A 25461-nucleotide genomic window follows, 5' to 3' on the forward strand; every position below is an offset into this window, starting at 1 on the left:
TAAATGATCTGTAAACTTAACTACAACAGTACTCATATATCCTCGTCGGATCTATCGAAGTCATGAAAGAACTACAATGTCTTATACAGGATTATAAAATTGTGGCACCATTTGTTTTTAATTTACATAACTATTGACCATTACAAATATAATCGTAATTTGACGATTTACGTTCTCGACTCAGATTCCCGGGCTAGCTAGCTGACTGCTGACCATATTTTTCTTAAAATATTAATGATTTGTAATAGATTGCTTTTGCCCCATCGGGAGGTGTATTAAAACAGCTGCGTTAACACACTTATCGCCATGGACACCATGAATAAGTGAACTGTTGGTTGATAGCCAAATCACACGAAGATACCAGTCACGAGACCATTGATTGGAATCTGCAGCAGTTATGTAATATGATTCCCGATATAGTTTAGATCAGCGTTTCCCAACGTGGGGACCACGCCCCACAGGGGGGCTATTCAAATTTATTAATAATACTTGGAATTTTAGTTTTTGATTATTAGGCATTATAAAATTTACTTACGTGTTTCGTACTTGTAGTAAACTAAGAATGTTAGAAAGGCTAACGTAAAAGGGGCATGGGAAAAAAAGGTTGGAAAACATTGGTTTAGAGATTTTTTATATATGTATTGAATGTAAGAATGTTCTACCTCTTATATGAATACGAAATTTGACTATTTACGTAATTGTCAAGGCCAAGGAGTGTACGTCACTTATTCTATTTTAGCAACGTCATTTTTTATAATTTCTGTAAATTTATTAACCATTAACGATGGACTATACTTACATTATGCAGCCCAACTTTAGAAGATATCAATGACACTTTAGAAGTGTTAAAAAAAGTTATATTTTAGAAAGAAAAATAAACACCATAATTCATTTAAAAGGTTGCACTGAGAAGACATTTAGATTTATTTTCTATGAATAAAATAGGTATGGAACTTTAGCTGTGTGTAATATCAGCCTCATGTTAAGCCTTTTACTAGTATATAAAATTTTAGAGTAATCAGCAATAAAAGGTGAATTTGTAAAAAAAATTTGTTGGTTTGTATCATTTAATCGCCCTAAAAATGTACAATACAGATGCTGACATTACCAATGAGCATAACAATAAAAGACGATGATATACACACGCAAAGTGGTAACTGGCTTTAAATCATCACCATCTTCACATTATTATACTGGGAGATATTTAACATGATTATATTAACAGTCTACACATAAACCAGGAATAGGAATAACTGAATGTTTACGTCCAACGATTTATTTGCAGATTTTTATACTACATAATTAAATAAATTGCATTCCTGATGACACACTGGTGTGACACATTTACACATTAAAATGTCCTTACACCACTATGAGGGTGAGGTTTCACACATTCTATTCCTCGCCACGTCCACTCCAGATTGTATTCACAGAAACCTCATAAGGATGGCAGTAGTAGTGTTCTTAAGAGTAACTGTTTAGAAAGCAAAGAGCAGCAAGAACGCCATCATAAGACAGAAGAGACCCATAGCCTCAGACAGGGCAAAGCCCAAGATGGCGTATGAGAAAAGCTGCTGCTTCAGGGATGGGTTCCTGGCATAACCAATGATAAGGGAACCAAACACTGTTCCAATACCGGCACCTGAAATATTGTATAGTATTAGAATTATTTCTAAGAGATTTTATTATTTGTTATTACATGAAGAAATCAATTTACTTAGTACCTTACTTATTGACAATGAAAAGTATTGATATGAAATAAAGCAAAAAAGCACTCACCTTAGCAATGGCGACCGTTAGTAGCAGAAAACAAGCATGCATATACCACAGTTACAAACATTCACAATATACACTGTACATAAAAGTCTTAAAAAAACAAGCATTAAAACGTCTTTTAAAAGGCAAATAGCATAAGGAAGGCAATCATCAAACAAAAAAGTCCCATAGCTTCTGACAGTGCAAATCCTAGAATAGCATATGAAAATATCTGCTGCTTCAAGGAGGGGTTACGTGCATAGCCAATTATTAAGCATCCAAACACCACACCAATACCAATACCTAGAGAAAAGTATAAATTAAGTTCTGAGCAAATTATTTTCATAAAGTTGATATAAAAATCTTTAAAACATAACTCAGTTAAAAATGACCTGCAGTTTAGATAAGATCTAATCGTCAAATCCAATCAAGATGGTTCCCAAAATGTCAACGTTATGTAAGCCCCATTGAGTGTTATTTACATAAGAACAATTAATACTTCATTATAGATAAGATAATATTAATCACCAAAAACCTTATGAATTTTCATATTTTTATATTGTAACCAGGATTAACAAAAGGTAAAAACTGTAGTTAAGCTTACATAGGCAAAAACATGCAAAATTATTAATTAAATATTGCTCACCGGAGCCAGCTACTCCTACTGTCGCCGCACCAGCACCAATAAATTTGGCAGCAGAGTCAATATCTTTTGTAACTGATGTGGTTTGGAAGCTACGCACTGCTGACACCTGGGCGGGGACAGCAGGCACAATTTGTGTCTGTGTGGGGACTGCTGCGAGTGGCCTCACAAGAGCTGTGTTGCTGAAGATCTGGAAGTTATAAAGAATTATGTCAATTTCAATAAATCATACGATACTCATATCTATCTGGCATCAACTCTATAAGGTATCAAAATTTTAACAATTATTCAATAATTATAAGGTTGAATAGGTGTAAGTAATAGAAGTCCACTGTGAAAGACTCATGCTTTAATTTAAGTTGATAAGTACTAGGTAACCTATGTTCGAAGATGTTATATAACAATCAGCTGTTTTACTGCAGTGAGTCCATTATTTTGGCTGTTATGTCTAAAGTATATTCTAATAATCTAATCTTGAATAGAACAAGTAAAAGTAGACTTATTCTTGTATATATTGATTACCTAATGAAAAATATAGGTTGATAATTTGACTTAATACTTCATAGTAAACTTGATATTAGATACTATTTAGAATTTATGAAATATACACTTGAATGTGAAAATATAGAAAATATATACTCACAGCAGACCTGGCTGCAGGGGCGATCAATCTAGCAGCAGACAGCATTTTTGTGTTTATTTAGGGTGCGGCGAATGAATACTGAAATAAAATTATGTCCCGTTAATGAACTACTAACTGTTAGGTCGAGCTCTACTTGAGAAATGTCTAAGTAAAAGGTTTTGTCAGACTGACCGCAGAGCGTTACGTAATTTTTAAGACTACGTAACTATAGATCAAATATGTCTATTTTACATAAAATCTTCTAATAATAATATCCGTGGGATCGCAGTAGTAGAAACGCTATAAGTAACATTAATTTAAAGGCGTAATTTTCATAATAATCAGTATAGCGGAAAATGGCCGAATCGCCGATAGAATCTTAGAATTTTACCCGGAGTGACAACTTACAAAATCACTAATAAATATTTTCACTAACACGCACGGCACCCGTTTTTAAAACAATATTAGCACTTTTTATTCAGTGGCGATTTAGGATTCCGACACTTCTTCACGATTACTGATTCACAATTCTCTACGACACTTACCAAAGAACACCGAGAAGGAGGAGACCGGCCTTTGGAATGTTCAATTTTTGAGTGGTGAAGAACTAACAGATTATACAATCTCTCTTGTCATTGGTTGACTTGCGCAGACTGCGAAAGTTCCGCTATAATCGGACAATTACTATTGATCTGCGCAGATGACATTTACGTAACACACTTTTAAATTCTCATCTTAATATTTATTATATAAGATGTAGCGAATTGGTGATTATAAATTATATTACTATTTTAAATATTAAAATATCTTAAAAGTATTGTAATTATCTTATGCCAAGATATTTACTTTGAAGAAAATATTTATGAATACAAGAGTGAATTTGACTAGTGTACAATCAACTCAATTCGACATGGCCGTCTTCATGATTAACATCTGTAAATTCAACGGCTGTGGCATTACATTTCCACGCCTGGCAGACCTAATAGAGCATATCGAAGATGTTCATATCGGTAAATATTATTTAATTACTATAATGTCTTGGTCTAAATAAGATTTCTTTGCTTTAATGTATATGGTGACCCCTCCCTTGATACGTCTTATCAATACGTCAATGGTACCAACATAACAATAATGCATACATTTGAATTGCGGGAAAATGTAAAGATTTATTTTAGAAACTTTATTTATAAACTCATTATTAGTTATAAAGTTCAACTCACCTGCCGGAACCGTAGGCGACTTTAATTAAAGTATTTATATTAAGTATCAATTGTAAACAGAAAACAGCTGACATGTTTATTTATTTCTTAGCTTCTAGATTTTCCTCACATTTTATAATTGAGATTGATTTTTAGATTACGATCCTGCAGTTGTGGAGCAAAAAGAAGCTTCTCAGCCGTCATGCATTCCATTAAGTTACGTTTTAAAATTTTTCACGGAAGCTTCGCGCCGGGAGTTTCAAATGACGCCGGTGGCGGAAGCCCGCAAGCGCCTCCTCTCAGCACCAAAGACACCATCAGTGCGCAGCAGTACACCAACAGGTTATTGCTCTTAGATCGTTAATTCAGTATGTACGTTGTTTTATTTTATTTAGTTTATTTGGGGTGTTTACAAAAACAAAAAAATATAAAACTTCATTATTGGATATTTATTTTAGGGCTGACTTATTATCAGCGTCACAGAAGATTTGGCTTTAAGCCTTTCGGATAAGGGTTTGTTTTCCTTTTTTGATTTCACCAAAATTTTGAATACAACTATTACATTTTACAAAATGTGTTCTATTGAACACACCCAGCTGTATAAAATTTTACAGTTCTTATTTTTCAGTTTCAACTTGATTTATGTTTGAGAAAACGAATTCTTAGACTTAATAACCGTTTCAGTCCCATGTTCATGCCCATTTGTTTTAAATTAATACATTTACTAGACTAGGTAGAATTAAACGATATATTTTTATATATTAACTCCGCTATTCCTATAAATTAGCTCACTATTATTAGTTACCTCACTTTTTTATATTCTTCCGTAGTTTTTTAAAATGTAGTACCAAATCTTTGACATCCGATAACTGCATAACCTCTTTTTATCACTTGATGTATATTGCTTTGTTCCATCATCACTAAACTAGAAGTTTGGACAATTTTATTAGTTAGTTATAATTTCATTCGTAATTTTCTACTTTTTAAATTTTTATATCCATGTATCGATCCAACTGATAATGATATTTTTAATTAAATCGTGACAGTCTTATATTTTCCGAGATAAGACTCCAGAAAATAATTATGCAGACTGAGGTATTTTTTAATTCATCTAAACACGAAACTTTTCACGGTTTATTATTTTTATGTTTGCAGATTAATTTATAAATCAATTAAAATATGTGTTAAACGCAAATTACATACACCTAATGAATGGTTATATCAGCCAATAAAACAGTTTTTAAAAGACATTATAACTTCTTCATTATGAAATTACAACAATTAGCCTCAATTCTTCATTTAATATCCATTAATTTTAAGCAACTTAGGTACGTCATGTCTTAGTGCAGTTATAATTTTATTTATATTACTATTATAATACATTAGGACCCTGAATAGAAGAAACGTCGAAATTTACTCAAGTTAAAATAATTAAAAGATATCATTCGCGAGTGTCATCTTTACAAATAATATCGTATACATGCAGGTGAAACTGGTTCTTTCTTGAGGTGCCTTAATAGTGGTATAGTGAAGTTTCATTAGCCCCAATTTTGGTTTGATAAGGCAGTATACATGTGAATGTGCTTGTTTTGTACAAAGAAACTGTTCTTACGAAAAAATCAAACTCAAGAACGTGTTATTTACTCCAACGGCGCTGTAATATTAAGTTTCGCAGGCTTTAACAATAGAGATAATAATTTCAATTGAAAACTTGCATGTGTATCTGAGACCTACATAACGCTTGATTAAATGCGGTCAGATTTTCACCGTTTTAAGAAGCGCTTAACACGTTTATCTTTAATTAGCACAGAAGGCTGAATTTTTCTAAAATAAAATACTTTAATAATGTGGGGGCTGTTTCCAGATTAACTATAAATTGACTTTGGCGATTTATGTTAATTAATTTATTATTATTGGAATTTTATAAATGTAAAAAAAATATCGATTATATTGTAATGTTTCATTTAACACATGATGACAATTTAATACTAGATTGGCGATTTTGTATATAATTATGAATTTGGCTGAATTTGCTGAATATCTATCACAACTAAGTAACGATAATACCTAAAAATACCTGACCCAAAACCAAATAAATTCACAGTGCGTGAATATTTAAAATTATGCTTTTGAGGTCCTCCGGCTTAAAGGAGCCCAGTGGCGAAGGTCGATAAACTTTATATATTCTTAGATTCGGAATAAATTTATTAGCGCGATTCAGTGTATGACGTCATTGTAGTGATTGTATAATTCGCTATAGATTTATACGTATAACTGAATTTAGAGTCAATTAAAATTATCTATATTAATCAATATAGTTGCATTATGATTATTTCCAGCCTATTTTATTGTACTACGTAAGTGTGGGAGACTGACACGCTCAAAGCCGTGTTGACATTTACGTCAGAGGCGCGTGGATGTTAAAACCTTTAAATTTATTTTCTACGAGATTTGAAGCCTGAAACCAGCTAGGCTATGCTCGATCAACGATGATATTAGGAAGCAGAAATCAAAACTCTTAGGTCTAGGTTGGATTGTCAATTTATTTAGATAATTTATTAGATGTTCCTCTTAATGAACGACTTGAAGTACGATTTTAAGAGATCTACAGGATCTTTAGTTGCTTAAATTTATGTAAATATAATATGCAATAGGTTATGAATGATGTTGTGAGTATATAAGGGGAGAAATATAACATTAACTATGTTTAAAGGTAGCGAAATGGATGACGAGGAGGTAATGAGTCCGTCTGAAGATAGCAACGATTCCTGGACCAACGTTGAAGAGTACAGCTCTGAGTACATTCTACAGTATGGAGTGAAGTGAGTTATTACATTGTAATTTCCTCTGTGTGCTGAAATATTTGTAATTTCTTAGAAACCTAATAAAAAAGGTTAACAATTATTTGTAATTAGAGGTATGACCTAGCGTCGTAGAGTAGAGTGTTTAATTTAAAAATCAATATAGCCTATACTTAAGGGTTATGGAGCATTCTCATGAAATCAATCTATTGAAAGTTGTTTAAATACAAAACATTATAAATCATCTATAATAAAAGTATAGATTGATTAATTTTTATACTTGAAAGTTGAATGTAAGAAAGAAAATGTTGAAAAGCTATCAATTTCTAGGTGTACGCGTTTTACTACACATTAAATTAACAGATCTAAACGCGAATTTCTTACATTATTGATACATTTGAATTATATTGATAAATGCATCTGGATATTGATGCATGTTACTTAAGAAAATATTTTTCTCAGGATGAACGCAAGTGCAAGCTCTGGTGCGCTAGGTCCGGCCGCGCAAGAAAAGCCATTTGCATGCCCAGTACCGGGATGCAAGAAACGGTACAAGAACGTCAATGGTATCAAATATCACTCCAAAAATGGACATAAGAAAGACGGCAAGTGAGTATTACTTATAGGTATATATTTAGTACCTGTATTTGCTAAAATATATAAAAAAATTATTACTGGTTTATTGTCTCGCTAAAACTCGAGATTCGAAGTTTAAGGAAGGTTTAAACGGAGGGAAACGTAAATAATAAGGAAAGAAAATGACTGAAAAACTACAAATTCTATTTTCCAATAACAACTGTTTTTGGCTGGATAATATCTTTTTAGAATTAAAACATTTTCATTTGGTTGTCATATACTGACTAGGTGATACGAAATTCAGCGGGATATGAAAACAAATAGTTTATAGTTTTTATTATTTTACCTCTGACGTTGGGCACGATATTATGGATAAATTATGAAACAAATGTGTAAATCCTTTACTTTATTTATAAAAAGATCAACAAATAGGTAGTCTACAACTACATAATTCCTCAATTATAACTGAACTAAATCTGAACAAAGGCGCCAGGAGGTACAGACGACCAGAATGTCAAATACACGGCAATCACCATTCGTTTGTTCTTATGTTTTATCAGCTACCCGCAACATATTACTGTATTTAAAATAAAATATCATTTCGGGCGTTGTCACCTTATTTTTTTTATTATATCCCTTTAATAGTTATTAAATTAGTATGGTTAACTTGCAGACATAATATATATTTTACCAAAATTTATTAATAAGATTACTCTAATTGTGGTACCAGCAAAGAACTTTAACAAATTTAAATGGTTATACTACGTGTGCGTCGCTTATTTATATAAAAAAATAATTTGAAATTTAAATTATATTAGAAAAACCCATTTAATAATATACTTGTTAAAAGATATCCAGTCTTGCCTCCCCAAGAGCATTATAAACCCAGAGTTCACGGACAGAAAAAACGATTGTCGGCTCAACAATATTTTTGGAAGAAATGGGTATTATTGATCATGATATACAGTATATTCAGTAGAATATCAGTACTTTTAGCGTTTTTTTATAGTTTCTCTAAGTATATGATTATAGAGAGTTTGCAAAAGATGCATTTGTAGTTATTGTAAACAAATATTTTGATATAGGCATAGAGTATACACACTAAGTATCCGTTAACTACTTAATAAATGATGGTTTTCATTATAATTTTATATATTGCAATTTTCAGGGTAAGAAAGGCGTACAAATGCCACTGCGGCAAAAGCTACAAAACGGCGCAAGGCCTTAAAACCCACTCCATATGCCATCACGTGAGTCCTTCTACCTCAGCCAATGACAGAGTTCACGTCAAAATGCCGGGCTTAGTTGTCACAGCCTCACCTGCCCAAAGACAACTTAATATCATAGATACCATAGATACAAACAAATTAGTACGCATCTACGACAGTATTAAAACAAAAGATCTACCCTCATTCACGATTCCGAAACAGAATTTAACAAATTTGAATATTATCAACCACAACCACATACGGCATTCGGTTCTGCTGACACCAAATGCGGAAAAAATTAAGTTTGAGAGGAAACCTCAGCCGAAAGTGACGGTCACCTCTCAAGATTCTTTTAATGAAATCGCTTTGACTAATGAACGCCGGGGTTAGTTTTTTACTATAACAGTTCCTAAAATACGACCAAATCACATTTTATTTAGTTGGCATTACTGGCTTTGTGATTGTTGCCAGCTAAAATATAGACTGCGGTCATTTGTCTAGGTTAATAGTTTAATTTTTTTTATTTAGGTTTTTTGTTTGCTTAAATTTGTATCGGCGGAAGTATTGTACTATATATACCATTCGATGTGTAAGAACTAACTAAAATTCACATCCATTACCATTAATTAACAGGGTACAAAATGTATAGTCAAAATATTCTGTATAGTCGCGCTGTTTTTAAACAATATCTTTAATATGGGCTAAAAAATTGCCGAACATATATTTCCAAAATAGCGCGATATTATAGAAAAAAGATTATACAAAAAAAAACACAAAAATATCCCTTTGTGCCATTGTGTACTTAATATTTTTCGTGTAAAATGCTTTAAATTCATTTAAGTAATAACGTATACTGACCTTTGATCAAAATTGTCGTTGCCATTAAACGTCCTAATTTTGATAGATGCGTCAGCTTTAGAACTTAACATGTAATGTTTGAAAAAAAGAAAAAAAAAGGAAAAAATGGCATTTGATCTTAAATATCATCTAGGATTATAGATATACTCTTAAATGTGATAATAATTATAGAAAAACCATAAAAAAAGCTTGTAAGCGTATGTGTATACCTAAGTATTTATAAAATAGTGAATAAGGCTGAACTATTTGGTGTTTAGAAATGAAGTCTGTTCTTTTGTGTGAAATATTCGTGGGTAGTTTGAAATCTCAATTTTAACGTATGTGTGATATTAGACATTTTAGTGTGGTAAAAATTATTTATTTTAGGTTTTAAAGGTGTTGTGAAAAGCAGCTATTTTCATTAAAATATTTGTTTCCAAAGTTGCAGGTCAACTATAGTTTTTTACACTTGTGACTAGTTTTTTTTCATAACTAAGGCAAATAACCCTAAGATCAGACTTCTTATACTTAGTTTTAATATTGATGTGATTCGTGCCTTTTTTTTATTTTCGACGCTGTTCTATGTTTACCTCGAAATATTTTATCGAAATTCCCAGCACTGGGCCTTACTCTGCTATGTTAATAAAGTTTTAATCTTATCAGTTACGAATAGCTGAAGTTTAGGCGCGTTTTTATATAAATTAGTTATAGGATAATGGCAATACTAACCACAGAATAGATAAAGTTTAGAAGGGGTATTCATCGGTTTTTGCTGGTCGCTTTGATATTGCAAATCTATAAAGTATAATTGTGGCTCAAATTTAAATTGGGGCACATCGTCCTTCTATTATTTTTTCATAATTATATCCAGTCAATTCAAGTATATAAGTGGCTTTATAACCGTCACAGATGGCAGAGTTGGGTGCCAGTTTTAAAAGCTGACATAAGAGTTTTGGAATGTTAAGGTGCTATCGTAAACATAGTTTCAGATAGATCTGTCTTCATAGTAGAAGAAACATAGTTTCAAGTCTTGGAATTATTTGTCCTTCAGTCCAAAGATGGTATTTATTTGTTGTACCTACTTGTCCTGTATATGAGAGTAGCAATTTTATATAAATTTTAACCACTACAGATTAATCTTAGTTTTATTAAAGATCGGCCACTCATGAGGCTGTGGTAATATATAGAAGTTGCTTATGAAAGTGAAAGGATATCTATTTTGTGTGTGCATCTGATTTTTAAATTCTCACTTTATAATTGGTATTATTCGTTACCATTTAGTCATTATCTTTATCATTAAGACTGATAGTTTTTTTTTTATGGCAACCCCGTTGTACCGGATGGGATTCGGATTCGGTGTTGCCTTTCATTTCGTTTGTGTTAGTTGTAAGACAAAGACATTGAAAAGGCTCATTTAATTATTTATTATATTATATTAAAGAAAACATCAGATACACAAAAGCCAGACCAAAAGAGCTTGGCCGTAATTATTTTGGCCAAGCAGTACTGAAGTCTAGAATTACCTCTTTTGGTCGGATTTTATGTATATGATACATAGATAATAATTATATTAAAATGGAAGCCTCGATATAGTATTTTACTTATGCCACAGATTCGTATATAAACTTATTTAAAGCATTAGTTACAATAAAACTTTTATTTTTTTCCGCTTCTAAATAATTTAACTGTGACGTCATCGTGGTGTCACTGTGTGTACAAAAAATTCGAGAGGATTGTTAAAAAGGTTTAAATTATGTCCGGCCATAACTTTACTTGAATTTCTTCAATATCTTGTTTATATCTAGTCTTTTTATAGTATTTCTGAGATACTTGTATACCAAAGTCAACAATAAATAAAACAAGTTCTATGTTTCGTTATAATATTTGTATAATTTATTTGCCTTTTAAGGTTGTGAAAAATCTGATTTGATGAGTTACTGATTCTCAATAGCTGTGCCGCAAGACTGTCTAAAATTATTAACAATTGTATATTGTACGTAAAGAAATATTTAAATGAGACGCAATATTGGTTTTATTTATCTTTGGCGAAATTTTATATTAGTTTTAAAATATTTGGCACCAGGCATTATCTACTATCGCAATATAAAGTTGTAAAAAACTACATTACTTTGAGCTTGTCATATCAGAATACTTTTATCTATGGCATCTTTTGCTTTTTATTTTGTAGCATTTTGGTCGGAAAGAGCTTATGGATCAATTGAATATAATATTTGTGATACTCGCCCTCTTTGTCTTACGCTCATATGACTTTGACAGATCATAATTAAAGCATTAATTGAGTTATTCGTTCAAATATGTCAAACAACACAAATTCAATAGGTTCATTAATGGTTTATATAAAAGTACGTTTTAGTTTAATTATTTATTATTTTACCATAGTTATTAGCATGTAAAAGTTTTATTTAAAATTTGTTTTTTAATGAAAGTTCAATTGATTTGCTTTGATGACGTCTTGTCATAGGAAACCCGTTTTTAATTTATTTATTATCTAAATTAAACGGTTTTGGTATGTGGCTTAAGAAGACTTTAAGGGTTATTGTATATGTCTCATACAAAGTTAAATAAGTTATGTTTTTTTGAGATTACAGGTCAGATCGACCAAATTTGAGATGTTTAACGCTGTTTATGTACGTTTTCATACTTTAACGACTTACATGTTTTGATTAATAAACTCATACTGCAATTATATTTGTTTTATTGATAAAAAAATATCTTCATATACTGAAATAATAAAGAAAATAACTGAAATATCCTTCATAAAATGTTTATTTATTTACAGCCTAATTTCACGCCATTTATATACGAATTATAAATGTGCCTCATTCACAATATGACAATTTATATATTTAGTGAAAAGTAAATAAAGTTGAGAGTACAAGCAAAAAGTAATGGTTTTGTCATAGTTAAGTGATTTTCGCCTAGGGTGGGTAGATTAAATTTTCTTGAAATAAGTTCGAGTCTTTGAGGAATATCCATAGAAGATAAAATGTTAGGCTAGCCTACACAGACTTAAAAAGTATACAAAAATATTTTTTGAGGTTGAATTGATTTTTTGAGAAGTATGTTGCTTGGGTGAAAGAACTTATTTCAAAGATAAAAACGTTATGTATTAAATTATTTTTATAAGATTATGAGAGCCTCTTGCAACTGATGCTGAAATGCACTCGAAATGAAAGAAGTTATAGTTTGATTGAGGAGATCTGGAAGGTGCAATGGTTACAGATTTCCACAGCTTACAAAAATAAAATAAAAGACAATTTAACTTTTTATGCTTACATTCTTTATCTATTTCGAATGTATAGAGTTACATCTTTATATTACATTTGATAATAAATATGTCAAAGTATTAACATATAATTGCATAAATAGGATTAATTGGATTACAGTTCTTATTTTCTAGCTGCCAATTGTTCTAAAAGCGCGGATATTTTCTCGTGTTTCGTAGCTTCTCGAAGCGGACATTTATTCTGAACAAAGAAGAGGGCGCTTTCGTCTTTCTGTTCAAAGGCTACTTGGGCAGCTTCTTCATAAAACCTGAAATATATTTTTTATTTATTTACCCGTACTTAGGTAGCGTAGCATACAAAAACACTGATGGAATGTTGTATGATAAGAAAGACAGGAATAGATAAAATAAATAATACATAATTATCTTAATTATGTATAATAGTAGAATAACTAGAAGATGTCACCATGAAAATATATTAACCTAAGTGGAAATAGGCGGGGCAAATAGTAAGAGTAACAGAAAAGTGGAGCATCAACATATTAACTGCACTGTACTGGTACTGTGAACGCAAAATAAGAAGACATTTAGAAGATGAATAGACCAGTTTAAGAGAATCGGTGGTACAGACTAAGATGGCGGGATTTGGAGTGGGCCCTTTCCAAAAAAGGACACACAGATGCCTAGGAATGAATTTATTTAAATAAAAAGTATCGGAAATAAAAGACTTTTATTATTATTAGGTAAACGTAATTATAATAAATTATCAGCCAACAGTCTGCTCTTAGAAGATTTAAATTTACAACTGTAAACTCGAAAAGTTAATATAGAATAGTAAAAATAAATATATGTATTGTAAACGTCAGAGGTCTTTGGGAGTATTTTGAACTAAATAAGTGCATATAAGTGTCGACGCTGTGTGTCAGGCACAGAAGGCTGATCACCTACTTGCCTATTCGATTAACAAATGATCATGAAACAGATACAGAAATCTGAGGCCCAGACCTAAAACAGGTTGTAGCGCCATTGATTATTATTATTAAACGACTAAAAATCTGTATGTATGAACATTATTAATCTGGGTTCACACGATGGGGAGTAAGAATCCATATCTCAAAAACTATTGAATTGATTTTGATAAAACTTGGGACTAGTTGGATATAATTGATTTAAAATAATCGATCGATAACGATACTATGAGAAGTTTGTGGGCAAACAAACACGAAATTTAGCACGCGTGCTTTAATAGAAGATCATACTAAAATATTACGTATTATAAATACATGTTAAACTATTAACGATTAGCTCCATTTTTGAAGTCGGTTAAATCGATTAAAATACAAACGTATCACTTACTCAGCCTTCACGTAGTATTTAACTTTAATATCATCCCTACAGCGAGGCAAGTATTTTAATGCCTCGTCTTTTTGCCCTCGCGAGAGACACGCGTCAACAAAGGGCTCGTAGCCGATTGGCGACTTTTTGGCCTTCGAGAACTTCTCTAAGTCGTCCCATTCGTCCTTTTCGGCCAACGTCAGTATTCTGAGCCACCAATATCTAAAATAAAAATTTAGTATAAATAAAAAAATATTATGAAATATTACTTTAGCATAATTTATTAGTTTGTTAGTATATTTCTCATGTAAGTGAATGTTATAATGTTCTTATTGAGAAATAAAATATTTAACCGTAATATAGAGAATATCAAAGCTGGTCAAGAGGAATTATCGGACACACTTATCGCGATAACACCACTTCAGAAAATAAAGTTTAAATAAGATTTGCATATGAAAAATTCAAACATCAAATTGAATTTTAAGTTTATAATTCCAGTATTAATGCAAAATTAGACCTTCTGTCCGGCATCTTGTACTCAGAGCGGAGTTTTTCCGCTAACTTCACCTCCCCCTCCTTGAGTAACTTCCCAACAGTGTCATGTAGAGAGAGACCGACGAAGCTGGATCCGTAAGTTTCCTGAAGACTCGATTGCTGCTTGCAAAGCTTACGGGCGTCTTCGCATACAGACGCGCCTAAGTAAAAAGATTAGCTATATACATGGTAGAAATTACGTCAATATATTTATTTCGTAATGCTTAATATAGCTAAATATGGAATGCATAATATATACAAAAAGGTTCGAACATTTACGAATGAAAAATATTAAACTAAGTGAAAGTATAAACAGGTACCCTACCTGTTTTGTATATTTATTCAAAGATACCCAAAGGATTCATATTAATTGTCCAAGTGGCGGATCTAAGGATGGACGCCATGTCTTACCCTAGACCTCATTTTATTACTAATTGCTTTGATACTTATTTTAAATAATAATACCACTCCGTTACTTTATTGAGGGTATTTAAAAAAAAATGTATGGCTTTATATTTCCGATCCTAGATCCCCTTTGTATGAAATAAAAAAGGTTAATATTCTTTATAAAACGCTGCGTTTAGATTTTAGTTCAAGCCGCCCACCATTGAATCACCTTTAGGTGATCAGGTATTGGCCTCCGTATCAGTTTACCAATCAAGAAAGTTATACGCCATGTCCATTAATGAATTTATACGTTTATGGAGAATAAATACGGCAATTTGTAAACGTAGTCTTGATTTATTTTATATTGGTTTCAATTTCCTTTGGAGCTGCACTTACCAAGATCATTCTTGCCTTTCTTATAGCACTCTCTGGCCGAAATAAGCGATGCCTCAATACTGCCAGGGTTAGTTTGGTCTATCGCGTCTCGGATGTGTGTGCTCGCTTGACCGTGAAAGTCATCTTCTTGAACGTACACTTGCCTTAATGCCTCGCGATTGTGACCCGCACAGTACTTTATGTACAGCGCATGAGCGAGGGGCAAGCTTCTGATAGTGAGCTGAAACGGCAAAATTAATAATAATAAAACTTTATTCATTACGGAAATACGTTGAGACAAAATTGATTTAACGCCCCCTGTGTTGTGGGTAATTAGATTCCATGGTACATGGTGCATGTTTAAAAAAAATTTATAAAGAAAAATTAGTTTTGTGTCAATCAAACAAAAGTCATATCAGAGCTTAAGTATGCGTGAATGGTTCAATACATTTTATATTTCAGATTGTGGCTGAGAGTTGTTATAAGCATGCACTGTGTCTGTGTTAGTTTTTGGATCCTCAAAATATGTAGTAAGCATCATACGTTTTGTGGGTAGTTTGACTATCTCAGAATCCATAGATTGAGAGATTTTATAATAATGGAAGGGGCACCCTAATGCAAAGAAGCGTTCGCCAAACACTCTTTCGTTTTGGCATCAGGAATAAAAAACGTCTGTTCTTAGATGTGTCTGGATTTAATAGTCCATAGAGTTTGCGATATTTAAAACAGAACGCTATGTAGCTAATAGATTTTTTACTGAATTGGTTTTTGTTTCTATGAAGAATTTGACTGTGGGGTATCTAAATCTATCATCATCTATCGGTCTGCCATACAACTTTAAGAAGCTCTTTGTGCACATTCCAAATTAAACAGTGAAACTACAGCTTTTACTCCCCATACAGGAAGAAAATTACTAAGACGTCGAAAAAATTTGATCAAATATCATATTATTCCTGGATATTTAGTACTTTTCGTGTATTCGACAATTGTACATTGACAAAGATTATGGCGAGTAGAGTTTACGTAAGACTGGCAGGTATGAAGGATGTTTATCATTAATAGGAAATTAGGAGCAATAAAATTTGATTAACTTCTCTGAAGGTTAAACAGGCAGTCGCTGACGTAAAATAATGTAATAAATTCGCATTTAAATCCATACAATTCTTATTCCAACGTGTAATAATAATGAAAATTACCTCAAATTCGTGTTTACCCATTTTCTCTTTAAGATGCAATAGGACAATATATACCAAATCCGTATCGCCGCTTGCTGTGGCCTTCAATAGTGCTATTACTCCTTCTTCTAACGATAGAAGAAGGGGGACTTGAAGTTTACTATGAGTTTCGTATTCTAAGATCTGGAAAAAATACAGCTGCGTTAAGTAGAACTCGAAAATTAAATATATTTTGTTATAGATAGCGCGTTCTATCTTAAGTGTAAATTGGTACAGTATTGAAATATCAATAAAAAAAAATATAAAAAGCCAACATCACACGGTGTTCCCAGGCGGTCACCCATCCAAGTACTGACCGCGCCCGAGGTTGCTTAACTTCGGTGATCGGACGAGAACCGGTGTATTCAACGTGGTATGAACGTTGGCAACAAAGAATACGAAACATTTAATCATATTCTAAAGTACTCTGTCACTTTTCATCATAGCATAAACACAATTTGACAGAATGAGACAAAAGAAAAAACGTTGGCAACAAATTAGTTGAAATTCACGTTATGTTCCGATGACCAGGCTATTTAATAAGATAGGGTTGACTTTATCTATGTGTGGTATTATTTCAAAGTTATGACGTACGAAAACATCGTGAGAAAAACAGAACATCTAAGACCAAGAAGACGACGACCTTTTGGCGTTATTAGCTTTGTTAACGGTAACTTGTGAAACATACTACAATTGATTATATTATTTATTATTAACGTTTAAAGATATGCAAATTATTTAAGCTGGACCTACTATTGCCTTTATATTCTCTGATACTCACTTTAATAGCTAGAGCTTTCCGTCCCTTTTCAGCGGCCTTCATAGCAATCGTAGAATACGAAATACCTGGTATATTTCTTAATTTTTCACCTATTTCCCTTGCTGCACTTTCGTTGTCCAAATGGGGTTGGGTCACCTACAATTATGGTTTACATTAGTTATTAAAAGATTCCTTAAACATTTTATTAATAATTTGTCATCAGATCTGTAACAAGTCGGAAGAAAGCCATGTCAAAGAGAACATTAGAAAACTATCCAAGAAGTTGAAGTTTATTTTGGAAATGTATAAAAAAAAAAACAAAATAACTACTAATTAAGATACCTTGTAACAGGCCCAATGTGACAGCACACGTGTTTGCCCGTCTTTCAATTGAAGGTAAGAAGCAATGTGTCCCGCGAGACAATGCAATCGTCGCCATATTAGTCGATCCAGTAAAACTCTCTCGCCAAGATTTTGAACTCTTAGTTAAGTTGTAAGGAAAACATCTAACAGTAAACAATAATCATAAAAAAGGCAAAAAGCCAACATCACGCGGTGTTCCCAGGCGGTCACCCATCCAAGTACTGACCGCGCCCGATGTTGCTTAACTTCGGTGATCGGACGAGAACCGGTGTATTCAACGTGGTATGGACGTTGGCGATTGAGAATACGAAACATTTAATTAGATTCTAAAGTACTCTGTCACTTCATCATAGCGTAAACACAATTTTACAGAAAGAGACAAAAGAGGAATTGAATGTGCAACTGGCCCGCTTTAGCTTGAATAATAAGGGGTAAGTATAGTTGAGCAGCACTATGTAAACCATGTGTAAAGGCTGTTGTTCTAACACAGAACACATAAGTGAAACTTCTTTATGACCATATTTTTCGCAACTTTCCTTACTATACGCAACTTTGCAGAAATTGGTTACATAAAGTTTAACAAAAGGCTTTTATTATCATAGACATGAATACAAATAATACAATTATTTCATTTTACCTTATTACTTAGATTATTATAGAATTTCATTAATTTTAATAGAATTATTACAATCATTGTTATCGTAATTATATATTTTTGTTATTAATGGCTTCGAATCAACCGTGGTCAAGAAAAAGAAGGCGCGTAACAGAAAAATGTGACGTGTAACCGAAAAATGTGACGGTAATATTTTTTAACAATGCCGATAAAGAAGTTTCACTTTAATAAATCCGAAAAACATAAAGGATACTGCAAATAGGTCAGCGGTATTGCAACTCTTGTATCTCGTACTGCATTGAGGACCCGGAGCCATCTGCAGGTCTTGACGTAGTGCTCTGTCAATGCTGGTTCTAGAAGGAAACCTTTCCCGAACTGAGCTGCCCGTATAAGCATTTTCTGTACATCAGTGTCGAATTCAAAGGCCGCTGCATCAATGCAATCTTGTACCGCACTGGATAAATCTGGTTTCACCAGTCGTATGTATTCGTCTGCGCGGTGGCTGCGTTTCTGTTTAAAATTAAATTAAAATCAACTATATCAAATTTAATTTTGAAATTCAGCAAGTATTTTTCTTTAATTGTCAGATAAATGATGTTTTCCTTATTTCACATTCTGGCCTTCCTAAAACCCCAAAGAAAAACACAATTTTTTTGTTGTCGTACGAGGCGAAAATGCGCTTGCGCAGGCCCGCGCCAAGGATGACGCTTGACGCGGAGACTGTGGGGCTGGGTCTACACTCAAATCCTTCTGCTATTCAGAGGGGTAGCAAGACCCCACCCACTAAAAACACTTCAGCCCTTCACACGCCCTTAAGATGGGCCCTCGGGGTTCGCCAGGCATTCTACTCAAGAAAAGAAAAACCACCAAATATAACCCTATTTAAGGCTCCTCTCAAACACACAACGGTATACATGTACCGGCAAACATGTTGAACATATGTCCTTGCCTGCGCAGAAGCGATTTTTGGGTATGACTGAGAGGGGGGCGGCGGGAGAGCGACGTGTCGATCGCGTGATCGGTAAATCAGTTGTGTCCCGTGCTGTGTATGATGCGCAAACTTTCCCCCACCTCCCTTGTTTAATGCTCAAGAACTTTGCCGGTATCTGTACTATACATCAAAGGGAGAATCAGCTGCTGTTTTGAGTAAAAAATATTTGGTTATTTAATTAAAGCTCTTTAATTAAAGATTAGAGTTGGCTTAGTGGCTTCAACGTGCCACCCTCATCCCTGAGGTCGTAGGTTCGATCCCCGTCAATGGACTTTCTTCCTATGGGAGCATTTAACATACGCTCGAACGGTGAAAGAAAATATCGAGAAGAAACCGGTTTTCCTGAAAAAGACGGTGTGTGTCAGGCACAGGAGGCTGATCACCTTCTTGTCTATTATTATAAGGGAAATTATAATTTTCTAATATGTGATTGACCCTCTCCTGAATCGGTCAGAAATCATATTACAGCCTCCTGAAAAGTTCTCTAACTAGTGGAAAAATCTAGAAACATTGCAGTCGACCCGTCTTCGTAACAATATATTCTTACCTGAAACTGTTTAGATGCCTCAACCAAATACGAACCGGGCGCCGTACTATTGATCCTAAATATCTTGTCTACCACGATTGGGACCTTTTGTATCAGTTCATGAGTAAACTCCGATATCACTCTGACACAATCCATTTCCTGAATCAAATGGAATGGTCCGTCGTATGGGTATGTGATATTCTGAGCGTTGAACCCGTATATACACATTGTGTCATCCCAATGTCCGATTATTGCTTGGGAACCACACCTGAAATTTTGGTTTAAATATAATAATACATATTATTTAGCAGACAATGATATTAATTAATGTTAGTAACAATTTATTAAGGAGGTGCTATAGAAAAAAAGGACTTTTTTGCTTTGAAACCATGCCAGGAAGCAGTGCTGTATAAAGAGGCTGTCCGGGCTGCAGTACAAATGGCTTTTTCTTTTAATGAATATGAGATTGATTTTATATAATCTGAGTTATTATTTAATAATTTGTTAACTTATGTACTACATCGTTATTATTTACCAATATTTCAACGACACGAATTTATCATACCTAAGGGAGCATACAAGTATTACGTCACGCAATTTTCGGAGATTCTTGACCTCCCACATGAAACGCGCCGTAACTTTTTCTGTACCCAATAGTGAAACGTTTAATGACCACCCAGTGACTGTTTATACCTAAAGGCTAAAAGTTACCATTATGTGGTATAAAGTGCTGGAAATTCGAAGAAAATAACATTAACAATAACGCGTAATTCAATCCCCGCCCCGTTTCACAAGAGAAACCTCACAAAATTCGTTACATAATACTTGAACGCTCCCTAACTCGAAATTTCTTTACATCTCTATTGCTCAAAACTTGAAATGAAAATAAAGGATGGAAGTCACAGAAATATGTTTATTTCACGGTATGTACCCCTTGAAAATAATCCCACCTGTTGTTATCTTATAACTATATTAAAAAATATAAATCAGTCAAAACAAAGACGTTCAATTTCAATTCGAAGTTCATTCAAATTATGTCTATGCTGATAAGAGACAGGTGATTTATTTTGTGAGTAAGAGATAGCTATTAATTCTGAGAATTAAGGGACAAGACTGCATGCAACTTACCATACTAATTCTTTAGGTTGTTTAATATATCCGGTATCAATTTCGCAATATTTATTCTTGAAATCGGCCGAACCAATCCATAGGAAGCCAGAGTCTGTAAATAAGGCAACATGTCGTCCATTTTGAGACGGCACTATAGATAATACTTGTGTATAGGGATTTCTGAATTCTGCCTTCTGTAACAACAAAGTAAGAATTTTTCAAGGAGCACATAAAAGGCGAACCTAAAACCTTTTTAAAGAGATCAAAAATGATACTTATCCTACCATTTCCTTAAAATAAATAAGATAAGGGATAGGATTAATTTAATGAGAAAGAAAATAATAATTTCCTGTTTCACAATACATAAGTTAAGTACTTATCAGAAGTCCCTAAATAGTTGCCGTTTATATACAGAGCTTCTATGTTGTGACCCTTGGTAGTTGCTTTTATTTTAAAATAATGTGGCATTAAATGTGGTTTGTACAACCCAATTTGGTTACATAAGTACCTACACAACATAAGTTCAAAATATTGTTTCAAACCGTACTTGTATATTCTGGTAATTTGTTGACTTACCATATTCAAAATAGCTCTAGTTTCTCCTAATTGGCATTTAAATACCTCTTTATCTCGACAGATTAGGATACTTATTTGTGAAGATGAACGCTGACCAGAACTCAACACACACCAACAACTGATTGTAAGATTTGGCCCTGAAAATAATTTATAGTGATTTAAAGATAGAGAAGGAAGAAATAACTTCAGCGGTGATGCATGATACTACAGTACAACTAACCGAATATGATAGTTATGTAGTATTATTTTGTGTTTATGTTATTAGCCAAGATAAAAAAACATACCGTTAAGATGAAACTTCTTAAGTATTACAGTATTCTGTATATATTACTTATTGATTGTTTCACTTTTTAAGATTTTTGCTGTTCCAACTTAATTGATGTTAGGTAAACAAACAATTATGTAACTTACTTGGTAAGTCAGGCAAAGATCGGACTTTCGGATCAGATACATTGCTGACCAAGAACATTCTGTTAGTAGTGGTGATGATCGCAAGACCAATTCCATGTGGGTTTGGGAACAATTGAGCCTTACACACCTAAAAGTGTTGGAACAATTAATAAAACTAAAATATTTCATAACAATACATACTTTGTGTTTACAATATAATATACATTAAATAAATTCCAAGTTTTATTTTTTAAGTCTTAGGTTTATTGTATTATTTATAGGTTTACAGGTTCAAGAATAGCTCATAAAAAAACAGATATAGATTACTACATACAAGTAAAATTATAAACATCTCAGTTTCTACAATAATTGGTTTATACTGACTTTTACATAGTGTTGATACAAACAAAGCAACATAATTAAACAGTGAAAGAGAGTCATTACACATTATCAAATATCCTGTAAAATAATACTCATTGATTAGATAATTCACATATTTACACATGATTCAAACAGTTTCCCTGTACATTATACAGTTCTTATTAACATTATATTATGACTAGTAACGGAATAATCTTTACATAATAAGCAAACTGATTTAGAATATAAAGAAATAATAATAATGAGTATAATGTATAACTTTGTTGTAGTATTGTACCTTTGTATCTCTCACTTCTTGTCCCATACTAAATGTTTTTTGGTAGGCACCAAACATGTCATATATGAGTACATCACCACTCTCCTGTACACATAAGAGCTGTTCTGCATCTGACCATCCCATATGCACAAGAGCACCACTGTTCCACTAAAACCAAGTAAAAAATACTACTAAGTAATATATACTTATATATACACTAAGGTATGGTAATTATAAAATTCTTAATGGCAAGGTAGTTAAAATATATATTGTTCTTTCTTTCAAACCTATAAAACAAATATTTACAGTAAAATAAAATAATATATATGTATTTTTAACAATACATACCAAAATCTTAGATATTATGTTACCAACTCCATTGTAGATTGTTATTATAGGCTTTGCAGTAGTCGCAACTCTTACAAATTGTTTTCTGTCTCTAACAACAGCTATAGGGCCTCCATAGGCTGCTCCGCTCACTATCATGTTATCAAGACCTTCGTCCATGGACCATAGCATATTATACAGGTCGAATTTCCTATAAAGAAACAAGCATACTCACATATTTGATCTACCTTATAATTTTAATAACATGATAGAGTAACAATTACCTATAGTAGGAATCTAATTGAAACCAATCAGCAGTTAGGAGGGCCGACATGGTACACTTTTTTGTAGGACAAAAATCTCAAAGTAATTAAAATAGAATAAACATAACAAAACCCCACTTTACACGTTTTATATAAATATACAACTTTGTTTGAATCTAATACAGGCAATTTCTCAGATTACCTACACATAATATAACTTCACTTTATTCACATAATAATAACAAAAACAACACAAACAAGAATTTGACATTAATACTTGACAGCTCTACCACAGGTTAAAAAATCTTTTAATATCACGAATATAATACAAAAACCTAGAGTGTTTTTGAATATTTGTTAAATTAAGGTGCTGTTTTTTTCTATTGTAATTTGGTCAAGAACATTATATGTATATAAACAGTATAAATTTAGTTAATAAGAATTTATTTAATTGCCGTTTTACATATATTTTACATATTATATTTTCAACTTATAATAATTAATTTTAATAATTTTATGGCCTGGTAACGAGACCTTTAAGCCAAAAAAGTAATTCAACTTATAAAACCTAAAGAATAGAGATTTCTCACTCTTTTTGTTAAAAATAAGAGCCAAGCGTCGTATTCTTAGCCTGTGTTAAAAAAAAAAACCAAATGGTTTTATGGCTCCAATACATATCTAATGATTGAATTAGGCTATTTAAATTGAGTTATAAAATCTTGCAGAATCAAATCTGAAGAAGTTATGTGTTCCGCCATTTTAATTACCATTTTAACGGTTTCACTTTCTAATAAAAACTTAACCGTAGGAAATTGAACCTCGTAATGCAGCTTTCCACCCAAACATGAAATATGTCCCTACCAAGGTTTGCTTTACGATTTCTTTTGATGTTGACTTGCACGTCCAGTTTTGAAAACGAGATATCACTTATATTTTCTATTTAAGTAGTGATGATTAGCAGATTAAGTAAGATTTCTATAATAACCTACACACGTCGCTGCTGCTTTTATAATTATTTGATGGAAATAGTTCTAATTTCATACGATTGTTAGAAATTACTTGTGCTTATTTTTATTATATTTAGCTTATTATTCTCAAAAAGCTGACCCTTTATAGGAACTTGCTTTATAGCTTGGTTAATTCATTACAAAGTCATTTGGACCTTTTTTTTACCCGACGTACGATAAACGTTTTGTTATTGAGGTGAAGTTTCTAAATAATTAATGTATAATAATATATTTACGATACATTCATGGCCAGTTTGACTTAAGGGAGGTTTTAAATTTATTTCGTGGTTTACAAGTTCTATATTTGTGTTAATAAAATGAATACGTAATAAACCGACTTTTCCAGTTTATCAAAATTTATTGCCTTGTGCTTTCAACGTGCTTCTTTCATCCGTTAGGTTCTAGGTTCGATAACCGGCTGTGCACTGATGGACATTCTGTATATGTGCGTATTTCACTCGCTTGTACGGTGAAGGAAACATCGTGAGGGAACCGGCATGTCTTACACACAAAAAGTCGACGGCGTGTGTGAGGCAGAGAAGGTTGATATACTAGTTGCCTATTAGAAGTTATGACGGAACAGAAACAGAAACGTGACTGCCAGACCTTTAAGGTTACAGCAGTTAAGGTCTGGTGTAATAATATATTATGTTATGTCTGCAAATGGTATTTTAGGTAAATTTTCGTACTGTTTATTTAGCCGTCCTTACAATCTTACATACACACAATCATACAATCTTATTAGCTATTTGTTATCGTAATTTTGTATACTTCTATAACTTCTATCTGATTATGATATTTATATAACACACATAACACTTTCTTATAGTGATAAAAAAAATATTTATTTTTATAGAACAGGGTGCAAATGCGCAGGAGACTCACCTAATGATAAGTGATATCACCACCGATTCACACTCTCAATGCCAGAGGGCTTGCGAGTTGCCGGTCTTTTAAATGGTTTCTAAAACTACATTTAAGTTTGTTATACGTTTAGGGCCTATACCGACATCATGTTAAACTAACTCCCGACCGAGGCAATAGTTATTAAACTTAACCTATTAGTTATGCATTGTGTGTCAACACTCAACAAATTCGGTATGCTATTAACAATATTAGTTGAATGGTAAGATACGTGATTTGTATTTATTATAGATGGGAA

At 32.7% G+C, this 25461-nt stretch overlaps 3 protein-coding genes and 2 non-coding genes across 8 annotated transcripts; 1 reads left to right on the plus strand and 4 right to left on the minus strand.

Moving 5' to 3' along the window:
- Window positions 1-1260: 1260 nt before the first annotated feature.
- Window positions 1261-3684, minus strand: LOC123708734 (ATP synthase lipid-binding protein, mitochondrial). 2 transcript variants are annotated; one of them, XM_045659590.1, is made up of 4 exons: window positions 3566-3684; window positions 3042-3119; window positions 2402-2588; window positions 1261-1642 (listed from the first exon to the last, which is right to left on the minus strand). In XM_045659590.1, exons 2-4 carry the CDS (start codon window positions 3084-3086, stop codon window positions 1479-1481), a joined length of 396 nt encoding a protein of 131 aa, XP_045515546.1. In that variant the 5' UTR covers window positions 3087-3119; window positions 3566-3684; the 3' UTR covers window positions 1261-1478. The 2 variants fall into 2 exon arrangements, with proteins under 2 accessions (XP_045515546.1, XP_045515547.1); XM_045659591.1 differs by having other exon boundaries at window positions 3429-3571.
- A 241-nt stretch (window positions 3685-3925) lies between these two features.
- Window positions 3926-12348, plus strand: LOC123708594 (juxtaposed with another zinc finger protein 1). 3 transcript variants are annotated; one of them, XM_045659383.1, is made up of 6 exons: window positions 3926-4030; window positions 4376-4561; window positions 6933-7041; window positions 7483-7629; window positions 8447-8540; window positions 8765-8905. In XM_045659383.1, the coding sequence occupies exons 1-6, from the start codon at window positions 3931-3933 to the stop codon at window positions 8822-8824; spliced, it is 696 nt and encodes a 231-aa protein (XP_045515339.1). In that variant the 5' UTR covers window positions 3926-3930; the 3' UTR covers window positions 8825-8905. The 3 variants fall into 3 exon arrangements, with proteins under 3 accessions (XP_045515339.1, XP_045515337.1, XP_045515338.1); XM_045659381.1 differs by lacking the exon at window positions 8447-8540 and having other exon boundaries at window positions 8765-12348; XM_045659382.1 differs by lacking the exon at window positions 8447-8540 and having other exon boundaries at window positions 4463-4561; window positions 8765-12348.
- Window positions 12349-12919: 571 nt separating this feature from the next.
- Window positions 12920-23533, minus strand: LOC123708653 (vacuolar protein sorting-associated protein 16 homolog). Its single transcript, XM_045659467.1, has 15 exons — window positions 23314-23533; window positions 23051-23240; window positions 22724-22870; window positions 22087-22213; window positions 21676-21812; window positions 21118-21293; window positions 20011-20257; window positions 18726-18982; window positions 17836-17974; window positions 17515-17649; window positions 16716-16877; window positions 15541-15760; window positions 14741-14918; window positions 14245-14445; window positions 12920-13196 (listed from the first exon to the last, which is right to left on the minus strand). Exons 1-15 carry the CDS (start codon window positions 23361-23363, stop codon window positions 13052-13054), a joined length of 2511 nt encoding a protein of 836 aa, XP_045515423.1. The 5' UTR covers window positions 23364-23533; the 3' UTR covers window positions 12920-13051.
- LOC123709155 lies at window positions 17002-17120 on the minus strand. The gene has a single exon (XR_006753699.1). It is a non-coding gene; the product is annotated as a 5S ribosomal RNA (ribosomal RNA).
- Window positions 18034-18152, minus strand: LOC123709145. The gene has a single exon (XR_006753690.1). It is a non-coding gene; the product is annotated as a 5S ribosomal RNA (ribosomal RNA).
- Window positions 23534-25461: the final 1928 nt, after the last annotated feature.

The sequence above is a fragment of the Pieris brassicae genome, chromosome 4 (assembly GCF_905147105.1).
Source record: "Pieris brassicae chromosome 4, ilPieBrab1.1, whole genome shotgun sequence".
Classification (NCBI taxonomy): Eukaryota; Metazoa; Arthropoda; class Insecta; order Lepidoptera; family Pieridae; genus Pieris; species Pieris brassicae.